Source organism: Magnolia sinica, chromosome 3 (genome assembly GCF_029962835.1).
Source record: "Magnolia sinica isolate HGM2019 chromosome 3, MsV1, whole genome shotgun sequence".
NCBI classification, from domain to species: Eukaryota; Viridiplantae; Streptophyta; class Magnoliopsida; order Magnoliales; family Magnoliaceae; genus Magnolia; species Magnolia sinica.
The window spans coordinates 9,220,298-9,242,834 of record NC_080575.1 but is presented as its reverse complement, the minus strand read 5'-3'; the positions used below and the strand labels follow the sequence as shown (position 1 = coordinate 9,242,834).

Here is a 22,537-nt window from a genome sequence, read left to right as displayed (position 1 = left end):
CATGTTGTGGTAACTACGATTTAAGGGTTATCATAAAAGAAATTACACTGAAATGACAATCGTAACCATCAATATCTGTAGATGAATTTAGAACAATGGGATTTTTTCCAGTGGTTCACATTCATCTTCAAAAATCAACGTCGAGAATCATTAATGAAGAGTGATTATATATAAATATCTTAGTTACTGTAGTAAAAAGAAAACAGACGGTTTAAATCATCGTTTTTGGTGTCAGTACGTGGGCTCCAGTGGGTGGCTACAGAGACTGGACAGTGAGTCGCGACAGACGCAAAGCGAGCCGTGAGAAACGAGACTCCTTTAAAAGCTGAAAGCCTTCCTGAAAATATTCCATTGCCAGCGCGGAAGGAAAAGCAAGAGTCGGAACTGCTGCTACTCTCTGCTACTCTGCTGCTGTTGATATTGAAGTCCAAAAAATTGAGAAGACGATGCAGTCTGCTCCAGGTGCAGTCTAAAATCCTCTTCTCTGCTTTTGAACTTTAACTCCCTCTTTTTTTACTCCATACACCTTTTTGATGTCGCATGTTCTCTCAAATTCTCTTTCTAGTCGTATGAAAATTCATGCTAGTTTCGGGGAATTTTGATTTCCAGAATAGCATTTTCTATGTTCTTTTCCCTTTTTACTTTCTTTCTTTGAGAATTTGGAGCATGCTTCTGAAATTCAAGAGGAATTGTACGATCCTCGCGGAAGGACATTCTAGTTTACTCAGGATTTCCCTGAAAATGGCTAAGAGCGGGCAATCCTAATCTTTTGATTTTTGTTCCTGAGAATAGATGGTTAGGATGTGAAGTCCAGCAACCGTCCATGTCTGGCTGAATAAATCGCCAAGATTGGCTGCCAGGATCGATTGGGGAATGTCGTGTGAAAATGGCAATGGAATATTCTACACCTAGATATGAACTGATACAATCTACAATCCAGAGATACTAATATAGTCAGTGATCTTTGTGATCTGCGTGGACCCCACGCTGTGTCTTTTTACCTGTTGTTGTCTGTGGTGGAGCCCGAGGGGCCGGTGGTTTGGATAATTGAACGGTGTTCCCACTTATGAAAACTAAACACTGAAAATTGATGATTGGAAAATTAACTGAGCTTGTATTACTATTTTAGTTGTATTGGATGGGAATATGCTTGAATGTTCTGTTAGAGTCTGCACATCATGAGATGGATATTGATCGTGTTTCCCACTTTGTCGCGATTGAGGCTTGTTTTATGTATCATAAAACATGGCTGCTTGGTTGGATGATCTGAGCCGTCCATTTGGTGGCGTTACTGTGGACGGGTCACGAATTGCTTCGATTGGACATCTTAGTCCACCAATTGATGGATTTATTCAGAATGTAAAGCTGCTGAACTTTTTTTTTTCTTTGAAAGCCATTACGTGGCCAGAATCATCAATTGGCTTGCCTTGATAGTGATCCATCCATGTTCACACCCAGTAGATGGACAGTTTGGGTCATCCAACCATGCAATTATGTGGGACCCATCAAGTGATTAATGCTGGAGATGCAGAATGAACTCTGATATTGCAGCTGCTTCGGTTTTTTTTATTAAACCTTTGAGTTAGCGCATTATTAGAATGCTATATATATAGAATATTGAGTGCTGCTGCTTGGAAAAGGCATGTTATGGCAGTTGAAGGTGGAAATCATGGGATGATTGCAGTATCAGACAGGGAGGGTAGCTATCCCCTGCCTTGTTCAAAAGTTTGATTAGTGGCGGAGCATCTGGTGGGCTGTGCTGTAGACAGGCCATGGTAAAATACTATTGCCACGTAGAATCTTGACATCCCAATCAGTTACCTGAGAGCTGGAAAAGACAGGAAATGAATAAAGCATTTGAGGGTTGTCCACTAGAGGTTTTTCAAGGTAGCTAGGGGGAGTCCTCTCCCTTGCATTAGCTGTATCCCTTTTCGTTCCTTAAAAAAAGTAAAATAAAATTTCCAGTTAGCCTTCAAAAACAAAAAAGAAAAAAAGAAAAAAGAATAAAAAAGGAATACTAGCAACAGTTTACTTTTCACAGGAGAACTCCACCAATCGGGGGGCTAGTCTAAGGATTTTCCAATCCATGTGTTTTTGGGAATGTGGTCCCATCTACGGTAGAACCTACTAGATAACTGGTCTGGATCACTGGATTGTTGCTCCCCATGGCTGATATATATTTTTTTCATCCATGGCATAGGATATGTAACTTTGCGAGGTGGGCACACGTAACATGTTAGGAAGCCAATGGCATCCAATTTCGGAAATGACATTGCTTCTCTTTTTCCTTTTTCTTTCTTATAAACTGGAATTTTTCCTAAAGATGCGGTTGCAAAGATCTTATGAACCAGGAATTGAGAAATCCATTTTTAGCATTAGTTGTAGTGGAGACCTATCTAGTAGGTTATGGTTACAATTAGCCTAGATTTTTCTGTGAAACTGCAGTTCTACCATGTCAAATAGGAAGTGAATGAGCTTATGGGTTGTCTAGCAAAACAGGGGGTTGAAAAGGTTGAAAGGTCTCATCTCTGTGTAAGAAATTCTATCTTTCAAAAAAGAAGAAGTTTCCATCCCAATTCTAGAATTGGCCTTTCTTTGTTTGTATTTGCTGTTTTCAGTAAATTTTCCTTAATTATCAAAGCAGAAAGGTTTTCCTGTGACTATGGACTTCCATGCTGCTATGAAACAAGGACAATCCATATTCCATATATGAAAATTTCTTGTCCAACACACATCAACATAACTACTTATCTACTGTTTCCATCACTATTGATTTTTTGCAGTATTTATATGCTATTTATTTATTTATATGATGCATTTTTCTATACTTTGCATTTGTGGACAAAAAATATCATTACAAAAACATATAATTACATGTGTATGTGTGTGTGTGTGTTTGCACGTGTGCGCATAACAAATTGTGTCCTAGCCCAAAACCGACACACATGTTCGTGTCCAATTTGCTAGCCATGCAATGTCCCATGATTCCAAGATTTTGATTCATTTAGAGATCTTTGTTGATGCCTGTGAAGGGATTCCTCTTTTCTCAACTAACCAGCGACCCTCATGGTGTCAACTTCATTTGTAATGCGACTGACCGGGAGTCTTTAGGTTTGCTGGGAACACCACTTTGAAGCTTCAGATTCTCCCATTTTAAAGTCATTACTCACAGACATGAATGGATCAAAAAAAAAAAAAAAAAAAAAAAAAAAAAAGCCACTAGTGCAAGAAAAGTGGGAAAAACATATGACTTGGTTCCATTGTAACCATGCCCCAATCTTTAGGATATCCAAACTCGGGAATCCCAAACATAATGACTTTATGATTCCTACTCTACAACACAGGTCATAGTAGAGGAGCACAAATCATGCAGACAGTAGGAATACTGATTGAGCAAAGAAGCACAAACTGGTATTCCAAGCTTTTTTTTTTGTTTTTGCAGAGAGTGGAAGCCTTTGCTCGCGAAAATCTTTTCTTCACAAACTTGCCTCAACTGAGGATGCGAGCAATTGAATGCATTAGTAAGAATTGTGATGCAGGACATGGAAAATTAAATATGATATGCAAGATTTCAGGCTTAGATCCTACCAATTCAGAAACAATCACACAAATTCCACATCCCACATGAAAATCCAAACATGCAATTAAAAAAGGGAATCTATGCGGGTCCAAGCCGACACAGGTTAGGACTGGACCAATAAAAATTATAAACCAAAGGATGTCAAAGGGAAATAAAATCAACTACTCATGCATAAAAATCAGTCCCTAATCCAAGGGATTCCCTAATTTCAATTCAAGGATCCCTAAGGTGATAAAAATGGGCAAATCAATTAGGGATAATGTAATCTAGGGTTAGGATTCATGAAAAACGGCTATGAGAGGATAAAAGAGGATAAAAACCTGAGCCAAAAGATGATCCTGCGTGTGGACAGCAACAATGGCCCAGATGGACGTGCGTGTGATCCCGGCCGCACGTGTGTGGGGCCCACTATTCAGAAAAAGGCCACCTTGGCCCTGGTCGGCCAGGGATGGACTCCAAAATCTCCAAATCTCAGCTCGATCCGATGTACGGTTTGTGCGTGGTGCTCCGCCGAAGTTTCAGCTCACCTGCGGGCCGAAATCTGGAAACCTGCTGTAATGAAGAAATCTGATGCAACAAAAGGACAAATTCGAAGTACGGATGGTGGGGGAAGATGAAAAAAAGATGATGGAAGATGGGGGTGAATTGGGATCGATGTGGCTTCGCACCACGGTAGTTAGCCCTTCGAAAAGGGAGGGCTTCGCACCCACTTTTGAATTCTTCCATAACTCACGAAGAAAGCAGAAAAATAAAGCAGGAATTTTTTGTTAAATTCAATGAATCAAAAGAACTACAAAGGGTGCCTATTTATAGGAAAAATCCTATACCCCAAAACTCGCTCCATGTGCGCAACCTATTACTTGGCGATGAAGTAAACTAAAATAAAAACCAAACAGAGAAATCTAAAGTGTTCACAATGTTCTAAATAATAACAATAAGCAAAACCTAAAATATGAAATCAATCCGACGAGTGGGCCACGATCATGAGATCCCATGGTGGGCTTTTCTTGACTATCGGGCCACTTTTCTGAACTAAAACTTGACTTCTAGCTAGGAGGCCCTCCCTGGATGTCGTCATCGAGCTAGATCGATGGTGGGGTCCTCCTTCTACGTACGTACCTGCGTAGAGGGGCGGCGTGAGTGTGCGTGTGCGCGTGATGTCCCCATCAAATTGACTTACCCCAAATCAATGTGGTAGATAAGGCTGACCTTGCTTGCTGTAAAGCAACAGAAAAACCTGGTCAGAGGAGAGCATTGCACGAGACTTTAATTATTTGCATAATTTGTTACAAATTGGAACTTGAACAATCGACTTCTGCACCAGTGCTTGCTGCTTAACAAGATCATGTTCACTCTCTCAAGCTACTTGTGAGTTTTCAAATAAATATATTAGGTAACCAGCTCATGCAATGGTTTATCTTTCTTGTATTTTTTATTTTTTTAGCAGTATTATACGATTCTCGACCCTATAATATTGACAGTATGCTCGGGTTTTCAGTTTGTAACGTGTACAATGGGGGACAATCTTTCAGATGCAGACCATTGATATCTCTCTCTCTCTCTCTCTCTCTCTCTCTCTCTCTCTCTCCCTTCTCTTTTTCGGAAGGATAATAGATCATAGATCTGCTTTATTGAAAGGTTGCTTGATAACATCAAAGCAGCAAAAAATACAAGAGATATATTACATCCCAAGAGGTAACACAACATTATAACCCAAACAAAGAAGAAACATGAAAGACATTAACATGTTGAATCCCAGAAGCCCATTCCTCTTTTCTTTCCACACTACTTCCTCCCATGGACCCTGTTTGTTGAGAAAACATTGCTTGTTGTGTTCCCCCAAATATTCCAAAGCACTGCAGGCATGAGTAGGTGCCAAGACACTAACTTATCCTTAGCAAGTAGAACTGCGTTCCACATCTATAACAGTTTGACTACTGACAGTAGCATCTAGTCTACGCCAAAGGTTTGCATGGCGGTCCACACTTGCCGCACAAAAGGGCAATGTATGAATTGGTGAACTATCATTTCTGCATCGCCCATGCATAAAAGACAAATGTTAGGGGGGAATCATCGATCTTTTATGAAGATTGTTTGAAGTTAAGATATGTTTTTGCCCGACCAACCAAACAAAAGATGCTACCTTAGGGGGAGCACCATAGTACCAAAAGGCATGAAAGAAGTCATGTCTACTTGCACTTGACAAATCCTGTAGCATCATGTAGAAAGACTTGATTGAAAATCTACTGGAAGATGGAGCATTCCATACCATAGAGTCCTTCAAAGTTGTGTTGGGATGAATGCTATGGAGCCTCTCAAATAGCCTAGCATAATCCTCGACTTCCTCTTTGGATAAATCCCCACGACATGGGGGGCATTGCTTGCTACTACGACTGGTGAAAGAGAAACAATCGGCCATTAACATGTTCTTCATAGGAGATAGTCTTGCCAAAGATGGGAAATCCGAATGCTACGATCCATTCCCACGCCATGAGTCCTAGAAACGGATCTTATTCACATCTCTAAGAGTGAGAATATTAAATCCAGTTTAAACATAGGAGCTACTGGGTTGATGCCCTTCCGGATACCCGAAGCTTGATAGTAGGTGGATTTCTTAACTTCCTATTCTCCCTCTTGGATGCCATACTTGGAAACAATAACTTCCCTCCACAACTTCCCTTCTTTGGACCCAAATCTCCATTGCCACTTTTCTAGGAGCGCCACATTCATAGATTCCAACACTGATGCCTACACCCCCATCGGCCAATGGCTTGCATACTTCTTCCCACTTAAGAAAATGAAATAAAAGCTTCTCTTCTGCCCTTTGCCATAAAAAATCCCGTCACAACTTTTATAATCTATCCAGAACTAGCTTTAGACATTTGTATGAAGACACGAAATAGAGAGGAAGATTGGAGAGGGCCGCTTTGACAAGAGTAATGTGCCCCACCATTGACAAGCGTTAACTCTTCCACTTAGACAACTTCCTCTCGAACCTTTCAATCTCCCTACTCCATAACTGTCTTGGTGGTTTCCTTGAACACAATGGGAACCCCAAGTAAGTGGAAGGGAAAGAACCAACTCCGCATCCGAAGCCATCTGCAAAGCTGGACACGCCTGACATCTCACTTTCCTGATATTTATCTTTAGCCTTGATACCTCTTCATAGCACCCTAGAATCTTTCTTAGATTATTCCCCCTACAAACCTTTGCCTCACAAAATAAAAGTGTATCGTCCGCAAATTGTAAATGAGATAACCCGACCCTATCTAGTATTACTCGAAAGCCACAAATAAGACCAACCTCTTGGCCTTTAGCGAACTTTCTGCTGAAAGCTTCAACAACCATCACAAATAGGAAAGGTGAAAGCAAATCCCCTTGCCTTAAGCCTCGTGAAGCTTTTTTAAAGCCTTTTGGAGAATCATTGACCAACACTGAAAAACATGCCAACGATACCCATTCATGCATCCAACTGATCCAATTGCTCCCACAACCCATCCTTTTCAACATATACTCAAGGAATCCTCAATCAATGCAGTTGTAAGCCTTCTCGATATCTAGTTTGCATAGCGCTCCTTTCTTGCCTTACTTGTGTCTCAAGTTTATACATTCATGGGTGATCAAAGCACTATCTAGAATCTACCTATCCGCTACAAAAGCATCTTGATTCTCGGATATAACAAAGGATAACACCAATTTGAATCTAGATGCAAAGATCTTTGCCAAGATCTTATAAAGGTTGTTTATCAAGCTGATGGGATGAAAATATGTGACTCCGCTTCTCTTTTCTTGGGAATAATATCTATAAAATAGGCTCCCATACCTTTAGTAAGCCAACCTTTATCACAAAACTCTTTGACAAAATCCACTACATCATTCTTGAGTATGTGCCAAAAAACTTGATAAAAAGCCATAGGGAAGCCGTCTGGGATCATGGTCTTGTCTTTACCCAAGGAATCTACAGCGTGTTTGATTTCTTCTTTCGACATTGGCTTCTTAAGAGAATCACTTTCCACATTTGAAAGACATTGGAAAGGCAAATTGTCCAACAAAGTTCTCCTCCACCCATCACTAGTTAATAGCTTGGAGAGTAAAATTGCACTAAATTAGAGCAAACTTGTTCCTTCTCTTCTATTGTCTGACCATCTACCACTAGGCTGCTTATCTGATTGTTCCTTTCCCCTGCACTAGCAATACTGTGGAAAAAACTAGTGTTTTTGTCACCTTCTTTTAGCCATAGCCCTCAATCTCTGTTGCCACATAATCTCTTCTTCCTTCAGTTGATTGGAATATTCTGTTGACAAGATCAAACATATATGTCGTTCTTCTATAAAAAGAGCACCCCTCTCTTCCTTGTCATCTAGCCCATTTAACTTGCGGAGAATGCTTTCTACCATTTTGGATCTACTACTTAGGGCATCCTCCATCCAATCGTTCAGCCTCCCCTTACGAAACTTGAGCTTTTGAGCCAAATGGAAGCCTGCTGTACCTGTGACATTGAAGGACTGCCACCATTTTTTAACAAGATCAACGGATCCTTCCACTTCCAACCACGTGAGTTGAAATCAGAAGGGTTTGGGCCCCCAACTTTCCACCTTGGCTTCCATTAAAACAGGTCGGTGGTTTGAAATTAGTTTGGGAAGACCGCGCGTTATAACCAGTAGAAATTTGTCAACCCAATTGGCGGAAATCATAAATCCATTCAATCTATCCATTACTGGAGCCTCCCTCTCATTCAAACATATATATTTAGCCCCACCCATCGGAACACCTATCATTTCATTTTTGGCCTACCCATTCCTCAAACCCTCTCATGATTTTAGTAACTTGACCCCCATTTGTTTTCTCATGTACAGACTGAATAACATTGAAGTCACCCCCAATGCACAATGGAACATTGAAAGTAGCTCTTACTTGATTCAACTCTACCCAAAATAAGTGGCCGCGAGTTGGAAGACAGAGCCCATACATTGCTGTGAAATGCCACCTGAATTGAGAAGAAATCTCCTTGAACACTATCGACACTGAAAAGGACCCAACAACACTGCCTTTCGGACACTAGATATCTGTTCACACCCCAAGTATAGGGTTGTGATGTAGTAATAATCTCGGTAAGACCGAGGTCGAATCCACAGGGACTGAGTCTTGTACGTAATCTGAAAGTAACTAGAACTAGAACTAGGCGAAGATGTAATCTAAATCAAGTGAATGTAAGAGAAGAATGGTAAGTTATTTAACTAAAAACTTGTAAAATTCAAAGGTGGAAAACTAGGGTGCTAAGGATCCACTTGTAGAGATCAAGGAGATTTATGCCTGATTCACAACCTTAAAAATCAAATCTGAGCTTCCTTTGATCCAGTTTTCAAGAGACAAGAGGTATGAGAATTAGAATTGATTCCATCACAAAACCATGCCCATGAGACAAAGCAAACAGCAGAATTTAGCCAATTCACATCCAATCTAAGGAGTAGTTATGAGCGTTAGGAAGGATTTCATCATCCAACCATCCCCAGGAGACGATGGTGAACAATAGGGCTCCCACATTCATAATCCTTATAATGAACAAAACATGCTCAGAGCCGTCGCAGATCCATTGTAATTTAAGTCACAATAAACCATTAAAGACTAAAAACATTCCATATAGTCAACTAGAATCAAAGTTAGGTCTCCACATGAATCAAAGCAATAGGAAACTACCCATCACGCTATAGGCTTCACCTCTTAGCCCTAGCTAAGAGGTTTAGCCTATCATAGACATGATGACTAAAAACCTCTTAAACAAAATAACATAAAAAGGGAAGGAAGAAAACTCGATTAATGGCCAGCCGTCCTCCTCCTCCTCCTCCTCTCTCTCTCTCTCTCTCTCTCTCTCTCTCTCTCTCTCTTCCTTCTTTGGCTTCCATCCTTGCCTCCACGGCTACACGGCTACCTGGCTCTCCAGATGATCCTCTCCACGTCCCCACGCTCCCCTTTTATAGCCACTTGGAGTCGGTTTGCTGTGGAGAAAGTTGGTGCGTGTGTAACTTTTACGCACCCAGAAAACGCAAACCGCAAGAGACTTGCGTGAAAAGCCGGGAATGCAATTCTCCTAGCATTCTTTCTTCTAGAAGGATAATGTCCCCTTGGACGGTTTTGGATGGCCTACACAATGGACGGTCCGGATTGGCCATCTGATCATCGGTAGTGGGCCACGACGGCCGTGAAAATCGGGCAGCGTCGGACGTTTTCTTGCGCATGTGACTGTGCCAGGCTGCTTGGTGGGCCCCATAGTGATGTTTTCGGATAAATCCACCCTGTTTATTGGATTCCTAGCGAAAAATCAGCCGGGAAGGGGTATTTTTGGCTGTCCGTTGATATGGCCCATTGAAGTAATCACGCTGCAATCGTTTTGGACGTTGCAGGGTAGTCTGTTTGTGTTCGCTGAGGCCGGCATGTGCGCGTGTATGGGTGCCAACGGTCAACATGGGTTTGACCCTTTTTTCCCCTCTACATGATGGTCGGCTCGGATTGATCATATGGGCTATGATGGTGGCCCACAATGATCCGTAAGGGGGACGTGTGTCTGCACGTCCTGCACAGGAAGAGACGGTGATTTCTGTCCTAGGCTGGGAGTCGGGTCAGTGCACGCTAACCCACTTCCCTACCTTGGTGTGAGGCGAGAGCGCCTATCCCTTGTGTACGCACGTCCCTGGTGTGGGCCCCACAATGATATTTTCCAAAATTTGCACCATCCAACTGCCTTCCCATCTAATTTGAGGAGGGGAGCCCAAATTTGAGGCATATCCAGAGATCAGGTGGGCCCCAAATCAGTGTTTTATGGCTGATCTTGTCCACTGGACCACTTTCACAAAGATCCAATGGCTGAAATTCAACGTGTATGGTTAATTTAGGGTCCTCAGGCCAGATATAAAGTTTCAAGCTAAACGGATGGTGAGAACCCTGTGATCTTGCATTTTGGACAATTTTCAGGCCTCTTTAGCGTGAATTGCTTGATTTTCTCGGATCTCTGGCGTATAAATTCTTCGATCTCGGTCCCCTGGGGTCCATCCTTTGAACGTTAAATCCATGCTTTTAGCACCCTTTTCAGTCCAAGTTCTTAAATTCACCTTGCAACATAAACATGATTAATATAGGACGTTAAACAGTATTATGTTCGTAAAATCATGTAATAACTGGGGTCTAATATGCAATATTTGACCGTCAACAATATCCTTGCCCCAAGCCATCACTATGCCTCTTGCCTTGCCTTTTGCATCCAGTACATACCACCCCTGGTTCTGGACTCCCTAAATAGAATCGAGAATTTTATCATCAAAAGCCTCTAATTTTATGTCCTAAAGAGAAAGGATTTGAATCTTATAATTTTTACATACCTTCCTAACATGATTTTTTTTTTTTTTTTTTCTTCCTTGGCTTCCTAGCCCCCTTACGTTCCAGCTTAGTGCCTTCATTGGAAACCACATCGAGCACGTTGACCCTTCTTCCCATCACTACAATTGTTGTTGGAATCATAGTTGATAGAGCACTCCAAACTGAGCAATTCTCTCAATCCTCTAGGATTCTACGACTTGGTCTTCTTTAACTGCGTTTGCATTTCCCTCAGATTTTGATCACCTCTGTCCTAAAAAAATTGTATAAAGGCTTGAACATCATCTTCCCCTTCTCCAAAGGATAGTTCGACCGACTTACCCATGCGTTTTCCCTAGTATCCTTCTTGCTCCCACTCTAGGACCTAGACTTCCCTACACACAACAACCCCCCTTTCTTTGTTGAAACCTAGCTTCAAGCCTTCAACTGGCATATTCGGACCATAGTGTGCTTTTTGCACAAGGATCTTCATCTCTTTAAAACACATGGCCATGGATCTTGCTAATTGCTTGCTCTAACTCCTCCTTCTGCATATGCATGAAGGCGAGACCTCGAAATGCTTGTCTACTTGTCTCGAGGAATCACAATCTCCATGACTCTCCCGCATTGACCAACTACACTAAAGAAATTATCCTCTATCCAGTTCGACGAAAATTTTGCGACATAAAGTGTTGGGTAATCTCGCAGCGAAGAACCTTGATGGTTGTTCTTAGCCTTCTTTTTCTTCCAAACGATGGTCCATCCCTCTTTCTACCCTCTTGAGTGGCTTGGCTGGTTGCGATTCTGATCTTCCCTTTCCCTTTCCCTTTCCCTTTCTCCTCTCTAAATTTTGCAGCAACCCCCTTATTAGAACCTCAAGTCTCCAGTGTTAGTCACACAATGTAGATCTTCTCCTAGAGTTGTAGATTCCCCATTAAAGAGTTTTTCCTTTGCCTTCAACTCGGTCTTTCGGCCACCAACATACACGACTTTGACTTCAACATGCTTGGTTCATTCAGGGAACGTGGGGTTTGATGCAATGCATATGGCCGCTTGATTATCACACTGAAGGGAAATATAGGTGGATGTAGTGAATCCATATCTTGAAGGATGGATTTGACCTATATGCCACATGAGCCATGACGTGATATTTAGCTTTGGCCAAGGTATGCAAAAGCAGTTACATAACAACCATTAAGTAATGGTAAGGGCTCCGTTATATGTTATGGGTTGTTATGGAAAAATGTCTTGTAATGGCCCGATATTGGTTTTTTCGAAAAAGAAAAAAGAAAAGAAAAAAAGAAAAGGCCGTGATGTAACAACCGTTACGGTCTGTAACGATGGTGGCAATTAAAACCATCGTTATTGTTATTGAATACTCTGGCTTCGGTAGAAGAGCGAACAACAACTGATTGCTTCTTACTTTTTCAGGTAAATATTTCCTCCGACAAAGGTGTAATAGCCTGTAGTAGAATATTGATTAGAGGAAGTGATGAGTTTTTACAAAGAATGCAGCGGAATCAAACTTGTTCTCTGTATATTTAGCCACATTGCGTCCATCCAAGACCACCCATACACAAGCACATCAAAGTAAATCCGAACTGCGAGCTGTTTAGATCGTATCTGAAGTGGACTGATTGCGATGTGGAGATCATAGTGTTGATGACAATCCTCCAACCTAGGAGGCCTCTCCCTAATCTTTCCCAGTATTGGAGAAGCGAAGAGCCCACATTGGATTTGCTGGTAGGTGCCTAAATCGACAATCACCATCCATAAGGTGGAAGAGAAGAAGATGGAAGAAGGAAATGAAGCCTCTCTCTCTCTCTCTCTCTCTCTCTCTCTCTCTCTCTCTCTCTCTCTCTCTCTCTGCACTTAAAATTGTCCGGGGGTGGGGGGATGTCCAGGGCTCTTTGTTTACAACTTCGTATGTGATGGATCATATATGTAGGAGGAAATAGGGTTCCACGGGTGCATCTAGTATGATCAAGGTTTCGCGTATCGGTATCGGTATCGGTGGGCGTAACGGTGCCCACCATTACCTATACAGATACGGGAGTGTAACGGCGATACGGGGGCATAACGGCCTGTAACGGTTCAAATTTTATTTTTTTTTTGCCAAAAAAATATGAAAAAATATGGTTTAAATATGGAATATTCTAAGTATTCCAAATATGCATTCATTTATAAATTGGAACATGTTTATGGTGGTGTAATGGTCCACTCTTTGGTGAGAAGTTGTATCGGACTGTCTGATGAATTTATGAACCAGACAACCTGGATTTGACTGCAAAACTCATGCAAAACTCATATATTTAATTTTCTAACTATCTACTATCAATGATAGATATATTAGAATGAATGTAATATTAAAATATCTTACATGTGTAGGTGTTTGTAATTATTTTTCATAATTTATTCTATATTAAGTTATTAACAATTTAACATACTTGAGGAGTGAGGTCTCTACTCTAGAGTCTATGACTCTATACTAGAGTGAGTTCAGAGACTCCAGACTTGCATAAATTACAACGTTCATTCTATTTTAAAGTTTTCATTCTTCAACATGTCAGAGACTTCTTCTCATCTCCTGTTCCTGTGGCTGTGACTATGATTCTTGTCCTGTGACCTGTCATCCTCAAGTCAAGAATATTTAAAAAAATTAGTAGTGTCTGATATACTCCCCTGTAACTTAATTAAGGATTACTTGATTGGTTGTCAGGGGAGCTATTTTAAATACAAGTTTGGCAGTGTCAAGTGTGTGCTTGCAATGCCAATAATACTGTTGCAAATACTTACCTTAATACAAATATATACTTACAATTAATGTAATAAAATTCACAAGTCACTACCAAAATGAAAATCTGCTTTTTTGTGGTTGCTCGACCTCCTCGTCATCGTCATCGTCATCATTAGGCTAAGGCTGTCCAATAGGTGGAGGTGCTGCATATCCATAATATCCAATGCCAGAAGGAAATACTAGATCAACAAAACCAGAGGATGACTGATCCTGACTAGGCAACGACTCCGACCTCGAGTAAGGATATCCACCAGTGCCCATCGAATAGCCATACTGGTGCCTGTTCTCAGGCTGTTGAGAATCTTAAGATTGAGAGTGTGTCTGTGATGAGTAACTTGGATTTGGATTTGGATATCTATGACTATAATCATATGGATATGGATCGGAAGGATTACTCCAACATGAATGTGATGGAACAGGCTTAGTATAACTATAATCATAAGCCAATTGGTCATAAGAATATCCATTATAATAACCAGGACCATGAGCCTGCAAATGTTCCGGACCTCCCGGACTCGGTGCACCACTAGACCTATGCTTCTCCTGCTGGCTGTATCGTGACTCGGTACACTCATAAGTCCGACCTCGTGTACTACCTTGTCGATGTTCATCGGCATCGCGATCTGTAGACGGCTGTATGGTGTGCTGAGCAACACCAGAAGTGCCAGCACCAGGGGCAGGGGCGTCATCATCACTATCATCCGACACGGTCACGCTACTACTGCTCGTACTCTTCTGTTGATCTTGAGCCATACTTGGCATAAAAGCTGCCCCTCTTTCTGGGTCCAACATAGCTGCACCACTCTCTTGTTGCGCTGTGTGTATTAGTGGGCCATCAATTTCTAGTTCTTCACTATCCTCTTCAATTTGCTTTTCCCTTGTTTCCAACTAAGGTAGAAGCGGGTCGTCCTCATCATAAATATTATCCAAGTTTATTGGACAGTAGTCTGTGTCATCGGCGGCTGTAATGCTCCTATGATGTCGTCGGATTCTTAACTTCATATTGTAGTGTATGAAGACAAGTTTATTCGACGTCCTAGTCTGCAATCTATTCCTATTCTTTTAATGAATAAGTGCAAAACAACTCCAATTCCTTTCACAGATAGAAGAAAATGTTGTCTAGCTCAAAACCTTTACGATAATTTTTTGGAGAGCCTTCGTACTCTCTCTGAAATTCATCCACCATTCGGCCGGTTGCAACCTAGATACTGCATGCTGTGCAAGAGCATCTCTAAAGCTACCCAAGTAATTTCCAAATGTATCTAATTCATTCAACGCCTTTATTTGCATATCTAAGTTAGGCTCTAATCTCTTTATTACATTCTTTAGCCCGATACGAACTTCATTATCCGCAACAAATGATTGTGTATATCTGTACCTAGGATTTAGGTAGTAACCTGTTACATGAAGATCGTGGTGGAGTTGTCTTGTCCATCTCTTGTCGATCATCGTCCAATAAGACTCCCAACTTGTACAATCACGTTGAATTGCCAACTTTGCCTTATCCATGGCATCGTATAGGAAGCCCATGGTAGGTGCTTTGTCGGTTTCAACAAGATAGAGTACCCTCATTAGTGGCTCCATCGCCTTTAGGATTGACTTGACCCTCTTCCAATATTTATTGTCCCGTATGGTGTTTGCAACTTCAACTAGTGTCCCTGATGTCTTCTGCCCAAGTTTTGTGTTGAGCCAATCTCGGGAAGCGAACATCTTACACAACTCCCCTATGCTGGTATAAACTCTCTAATGCTATAAAGTTTGTTGCGAATCTAGTCGCCGCAGGCCTCAACGACTCTCGTCCTTTTGTGAACTTCCTCATTATTGCGACTACTTGATGATGGTTGTAAATAATCGTCGTCACTCTTCTTGCCCTTTCGACTATTTCCTTAACATTCTTCTTCTTCCCAATATTTTCCAATTTAAGATCAATACAATGGGCAACACATGGTGAGAAAAAAATGTGGTTTCTTTTTCATCAACTTGTGTCCTGCACGCTTATATGATGCTTCATTATCTGTCACAATTTGTACTACATTCTCCTCTCCAATCTCATCCACAACTTTATCCATTAGTCTAGTAATATAATTAGAATTTTTAGTTACGGTTGAGGCATCAATTGATTTGCGGTATATAGTTCCCAAGTGGCAGTACACCATGAAGTTGATCATGCTGCGTCTGGTTGGGCCAGTCCAACCATTGCACATGATCGTGCATCCTCTGGCTTGCCATACAGATTTAAATGTAGCCACGTATGCTTTCACATCTGCATACTCTGCATCTGTCAATTTCCCCCTAATATCCCTAGCCCATGGGAGCTTTAATTCCTTTACTTGCTTCTGCTGTTGCATCAATTACCACCTGCTAATATAGAGAATTGGCCGCATTACGAGGTATGTTAGCATGTATAAATAACTTTGCTACTTCCCTACCTAGCTTCTCAACGGAAGTTCTACTCTATATTTGTTTTATTTTCTTTTGTTTAGTTGATTCTTTCCTAAACAGGATTGGATCAATAGAGGGTCTTTCAGGCTCATTTACTTCTTCATCCAAATGTATAGGGGCGTCACGTGAAGATGCCTCTCGTCGGCTCCCAAACATACGTCGTAACCCACCAAACCTACCCCCCACCCCCACCTGCAGAAGCAGTCGCACTCTCACTGCCCCCCCTCTCGTATCACGTGTTGACCCACTCGCGCCAAACATGCGGCGACGTTCTTCCTCTTCACGAGCTAGACGCAAGCTCTCTCTCCTAACTATAGTTAATTCTCGATCTGAATCTTCGTTAGAATCAATAATATCTTCATTACGAACGCCCATATATTCAGGATCAAACACTTTCTGTCGAGCCGCATCCAAAATCTCATCTTTTTTCTTTTGTCCAGCAGCACGTTTACCCTTAGACTCATTTAGACTGACTTGCATGAAAATCATTATCTCTTTTGGTACTCTAGTACATCCCGTAACTTGACCCTTTCGATGTGTCAAATGTTGTTTGAGATGCGTAATTCCACCAGTTACTAGTCTATCACAATAGTTGCACTTCATTTAGTGCCTAGTACCACCAACCCTCTGATAATGTTGCCATCTAATATCCTCACTTGTTGGCTAGACCTAGACATTTCTTTAGATAGATATAGATTAGATATGACCTATGTCTATGTGAGATTGTGAGTCTACTCACTATTCTAAATTTATATACAGTTTTTAGAATCTAATCAATAAAGATAATTTTATGTTCTAAACCCTAAGAAGCTCCAAAACCTATCCAATATAAGAAAATATAAACATAAGGTCACTAATTTGAAAATAAAAAAATATATAAAATCACAACAATAATCTGTAAAATTGACATTAATATGTTCTACTATGATTAACACATCATATTCTACCATAAAACAACAACACATTAAATAAAAAATGATTTTTCAAATTTTTTTTTTAAATGGCCGAAAATAGTGCGTAAATAGAAAAAATATAAAAAATATAAAATCACAACAATAATCTGTAAAATAGACATTAATATGTTCTACTATGATTAACACATCATATTCTACCATTAAAACAACAACACATTAAATAAAAAATGATTTTTCGAATTTTTTAAAAAATGACCGAAAATAGTGCGTAAATAGAAAAAAATATAAAATCACAACAATAATCTGTAAAATGGACATTAATATGTTCTACTATAGTTAACACATCATATTCTACCATTAAAACAACAACACATTAAATAAAAATTGATTTTTCGAATTTTTTAAAAAAGGGCCGAAAATAGTGCGTAAATAGAAAAAAATATAAAAATATATAAAATCATAACAATAATTTGTAAAATGGACATTAATATGTTCTACTATGATTAATCCATCATATTCTACCATTAAAACTAAAACACAATAAATAAAAATTGATTTTTCAAATTTTTTTTAAAAAGGGTAGAAAATAGTGCGTAAATAGAAAAAAATTATAAAAATAAATATAAAATCACAACAATAATCTGTAAAATGGACATTAATATGTTCTACTATGATTAACACATCATATTCTACCATTAAAACAACAACGCATTAAATAAAAATTGAATTTTCGAATTTTTAAAAAAATGGTCGGAAATAGTGCGTAAATAGAAAAAAATATAAAATCATAACAATAATTTGTAAAATGGACATAAATATGTTATATTATGATTAACACATCATATTCTACCATTAAAACAACAACACATTGAATAAAAAGTATAAATACATATATTTGAGGAATTTCTGAAAGATGACTCACAGAGCTTCGAATCAAGAAAACTCTTAATATAAGTTGTTTTTATCCTTAATTTCAAGCCAAGGGTGGTCGAAAATTGCAATAGAGCGATTTAGGAAGAGTTTGAAAGAAAGAAGTATAAAAAAAGTGAAAAATCGGAGCTTAAAAAGAGAAAAAAAATTTAGCTGTTTTATGACTATTATTGGGCAGTAACGGCCATTACGGCTACAAAAACGGGGGGGGGGGGGGTCGGCCGATACGTAAACGATACTGCACACCCTGAGTATGATGCTCCCCACCTTAAAAACTTCGGTATAACCTACTATGAAAGAAATCTATTGAATTTGCCTCGTACATGCATTATACCCAAGATCCAATCCTTCCATTGACATAGTCATTCATTAGTGATCTATATCCCATGTTGATCAAATAGTGGACCATCAGATCATTGTCAAATGTGATCAAATCAGTTTTAACGGTTAAAACAAAACTTCAATGGTTGAAAAAGTTTGAAAAACCGATTAACACCTCTAGAAGTATCCATATATCAGTCCCTAGGTAAAATGTAATGGATCTCATGTTGGCTCGCATATGAATCAATGAACCCTAATGGATGTACCTAGCATTACCCACTTCAGTGGCCTCTAAGAAGCCTCGTAAATTGAGCCAAAGCCGCCCTGTCAACATCAAGATCCATACGCACCTCCAGGTTTCAGGATTAATCATCTTTCATATGCCATCAAGTCCCTATTACCAATTTGATCATAGTCCAAGTTAATGGGTCCCTAGACTTATTGACTTAATCTCAATCCAACCAAGTGTTCGAAGGTCCTATCGTGGATTTTGTGCCCATGGTACACTTACGTTCCCATAATGTATCCCAACTTTTTATAAGCACCAATATACATTCAGGTTGCTTGAGACAATTCCAGATAATTTATTTTTTCTAGTTTATAATACTAATTGTAAGATGAAGATTATCAAATATATATATATATATATATATATATATATATATATATATATATATATATATATATATATATTTGGATGGAATCTGAATTTATTTATATTATTTCCCATTATTAAAAAAGAAAAATATGGCGTTAGGAATGACCAGAGGTACCCAATAAAATTGAAGAGACTATTGTCCTTGAGTCGGAGGATGAACAAGGTCGTCGATGTAGTGCTAGAAGATGAGCCAAGACATTTGATGCTGAAAGAGGTGGCCAACAACTGCAGAGGGTCTGGAATAAATTTCCGACACCTGTTAGAGCTCTAGAAAAGTGTTCCAACATTTGTCAGAGGTCCAAAAGGGATTTCCGGCAACAGTCTGAGACTTAAAAACCAGATCCAACGAATGCAGGTGGTTCAGAATGTATCTCCAATCAATGTTTTAAGTATCGATGATATCAGCCAATATATCCCACGATATATCTTATATCCCACCCGTGCGATATGAAACACACAAGTAGTGGGATATATCCCACATGTTCGATCTGGTGAGGATTTTCTATCCTCTTTTTTTTTTTTTTTTTTTCCTTCTTTTGAAAATCATGTTAAATAAGTGTCAAATTGTTACTAATCCATGATTTTTCATGTTTATTGGGAGATTCGATTTTGAGATTTGGTGGAGATGGGCCGAATTGCGGAAATTTGGAAAAAATAAAAAAAATTCCAATTTCTCACATGCAATCTGTGTCCAAACATAAAATAAAACATGTATGTAACCTAATTTAGTTATTCTTCTTTTTCTTTTGAATGTATTGCTTGTGTTTCCACATTTCTTACATTTATAAATTATATGAATAGGCTTTGAATATACTTGCATCAATTCAGTTAGACAACGCTTATATTAGGACCTCATACAAAGAAAACCTATTATATGCACTTGTTTTTTGTAATGTTATGATTCTCAAGTGTGTATTGGTGTTTTTTTAAACAATCACTGAAGTTTCATTGAAAAATTCGGCCAATTTTCTAATGTTTCCCCATGTTTCCAACAACAACGATACATTACGCGATACAACAGATATATCCCATGCGATAACCGATACGTATCCGTATCCCAATGGCGCGATACGTAACGCGATACCAATATTTCGAACAGTGTCTCCAATGACTGTTGGAGGTCCGGTAGGGATTTTTGTTGACTGTGGAAGACTCCGGAGACAGATCTGACGACTGCACGTGGTCCGAAATGAATTTCTGGAACCTATTGGAGGTCCAAAAGGATTTCCCTGCTAGTATTGGAGGTCCAAAAGACAGATCCAACAACTGTCAGAGGCCTGAAAGCCTTGATCTGATCCTTAGACACCAGATTTGATAGATCTCTTTGTTGTAAACATCAATATAGTAGGTTGTTGCTCTTCCATCTCTAAATCCGGTGGGCCGTTGCACTTCTGGGGATGATTAAAGATCGTAAAACCTCATAGAACTAGTTGCTGATGATGATGGGTGTATGATTAATCCACTTCCATCATCACAAAAGATTCTAGCAGAGAGGGACGATGGTCCCTCATAACAGAGGAAAGAAATATAGAAAGAACAAAAAGGAGAAAGAAGGATATGGGAGAACTATTTGAGGAAGAAGAGGATCAGTTCCACTCTGATACCATGTAGGTTTAGTCAGAGGCAACAGGGAGATATAGAATAGAGAACATGTGGAGATGAGAGAAAGAAGAGAACATGTGTATGTGTGTGTGTGCGCACGCGCGCAGATGAGAGAAAGGAGAGAACATGCCTGTCATTCACATAAAAAATAACTAAAAGATATACACCACAAATATGGTGCTCTGTACATACACAGAGCTATGTTCTCTTAACACTTATCATTGTTGTCATCACCATCACCACCATCCTCGTCAGTCTTTATATTGATCAAGTCATACTGCCACGTGACCCATGTGATCCTGATGCCTGATTATCATAGCGTCCAGATCTTCTTGTCAATGGTCAAAGTTGTTGTCATGAAACGTCATTTCTTCATGGTTCTTAATGATTTTTCGTGATTTTTAATTAAAAATATTTTTATGAGAAATAAAAGAAGTGTCCCCAATTTATAGATCAACCTACAAGTAGCAGCATATAATTTTTTGCACACTCGCATTTTAAAAGGGTGAAAACAAAAGAATTTTGGATTTCTCCAATATCTTCCATTTTCACCTTTTAAGTTTGGAAAAAAAAAAAACCTCTCAAATCCGTGTGTCAATGCATGAAAATAATTTATAGATTGGATTTCTCGCTGAATGGGTTCTAGCCCGTTTCCTCTCTCAGATCGCGATTTCTCCACCAAAATTGAGTTTTGTTGCGAAACAACTCCAGTTGAGTTGTCAAATAACACCCAGCAAAAATTTCCTCCAAAGAGGTTGAGAGAGTAGTTTTTTTTTTCTGAATTTTGCAGGATGCTTGCTGTGTATCGAAGATCACATGTATTGATCAAGACTATGCGAAATTTATATATGGGGGTGTTTGATATATTGATATTGAAAATATTGAGATGTATCTCACAGTAGATGCGGTATTTTGTGTGATATGATATTTTTTCAATTCCCCCTGTATTTGTAACGGCGAGGTGCAATACCAATTGTCTCGCCCATCCCAGTGATACATAGAGCACTAGGTGGAACCACAGTATCAACAGTTTATCTCACTGAATTGCGGGCCCCAATTTTACCAACTGAAAACCTGTGTGGATATCCTCAGGCCAAGCATTGTGTAATACTTAATATTTTGCCTTTAGATTTCTTCTTCTTCTTCATGCTTTTTTCCCTAGGAATTAGCATAATGCCCTTCACTCCTTAATAACTATGACTACCTGCTATAGGTTTCTCATACCATTTGATATGTGTAATACTGGTACTCTGCCTTCTTTGTCTGCCCAAGTATTTCTGAATATGATCTGCTTTTAAGTCAAAATTTCCTAGCAAATGGTGCTAGCTGGATGTGTTCAGACACAAGGATAAAGTCTTAGAACTTAAATAGCTTGTCAAGCATGGCTATTTTGTTTTTCTCTAAATTGCCATAATGTTGACCACGTGTTGCCTTTTGTATCTTTTGTTTTCTTCAACAATAAGCAGTTGTAGCTTGTGATTGTAGCTTTCCTATCAGATGAATTGCTTCCCAGGTTGTGTTTAACTTGTGGTCCTTGTTGAGTTGCAGAGTTCGATACTGACGAACTGTTTCAAGTAGCTAAAAATCGTTGGCTGAAGCCTGCAGAGATTTCATTTATATTACATAATTATGATGAAGACAAGCTCATTCTAGAGCCTCCTCAAAACCCGCCAAGTAATTTTCATATCTACTAGTGTTATTTTATTCAGTCTTTGCCACAGCCCTTTTCACTAGAATATTCTGACTGGCAAGGTTTGTCAGCAGGTGGTTCTTTGTTCCTTTTTAACCGAAAGGTTGTCCGGTTTTTCCGTAAAGACGGTTATAGCTGGCGTAAAAAGAAGGACGGAAGATCTGTCGGGGAAGCACATGAGCGATTGAAGGTTATTCAAAGATCAAATTTCATTTTACAGTTATTTGGTTTCTCTCCACATAGCTTGATGTTGACA

General features: G+C 39.5%; 1 protein-coding gene across 1 annotated transcript in view; it reads left to right on the top strand.

Moving 5' to 3' along the window:
* The first annotated feature begins 342 nt into the window (after positions 1-342).
* Positions 343-22,537, top strand: part of LOC131239468 (calmodulin-binding transcription activator 4-like) — a 117,454-nt gene continuing 95,259 nt past the window's right edge. The window contains exons 1-3 of the mRNA XM_058237186.1: positions 343-462; positions 22,140-22,265; positions 22,356-22,471. Of these exons, the coding sequence (XP_058093169.1) occupies positions 447-462; positions 22,140-22,265; positions 22,356-22,471 (258 nt within the window). The 5' untranslated portion in view covers positions 343-446. The remainder of the gene's footprint in view (positions 463-22,139; positions 22,266-22,355; positions 22,472-22,537) is intronic.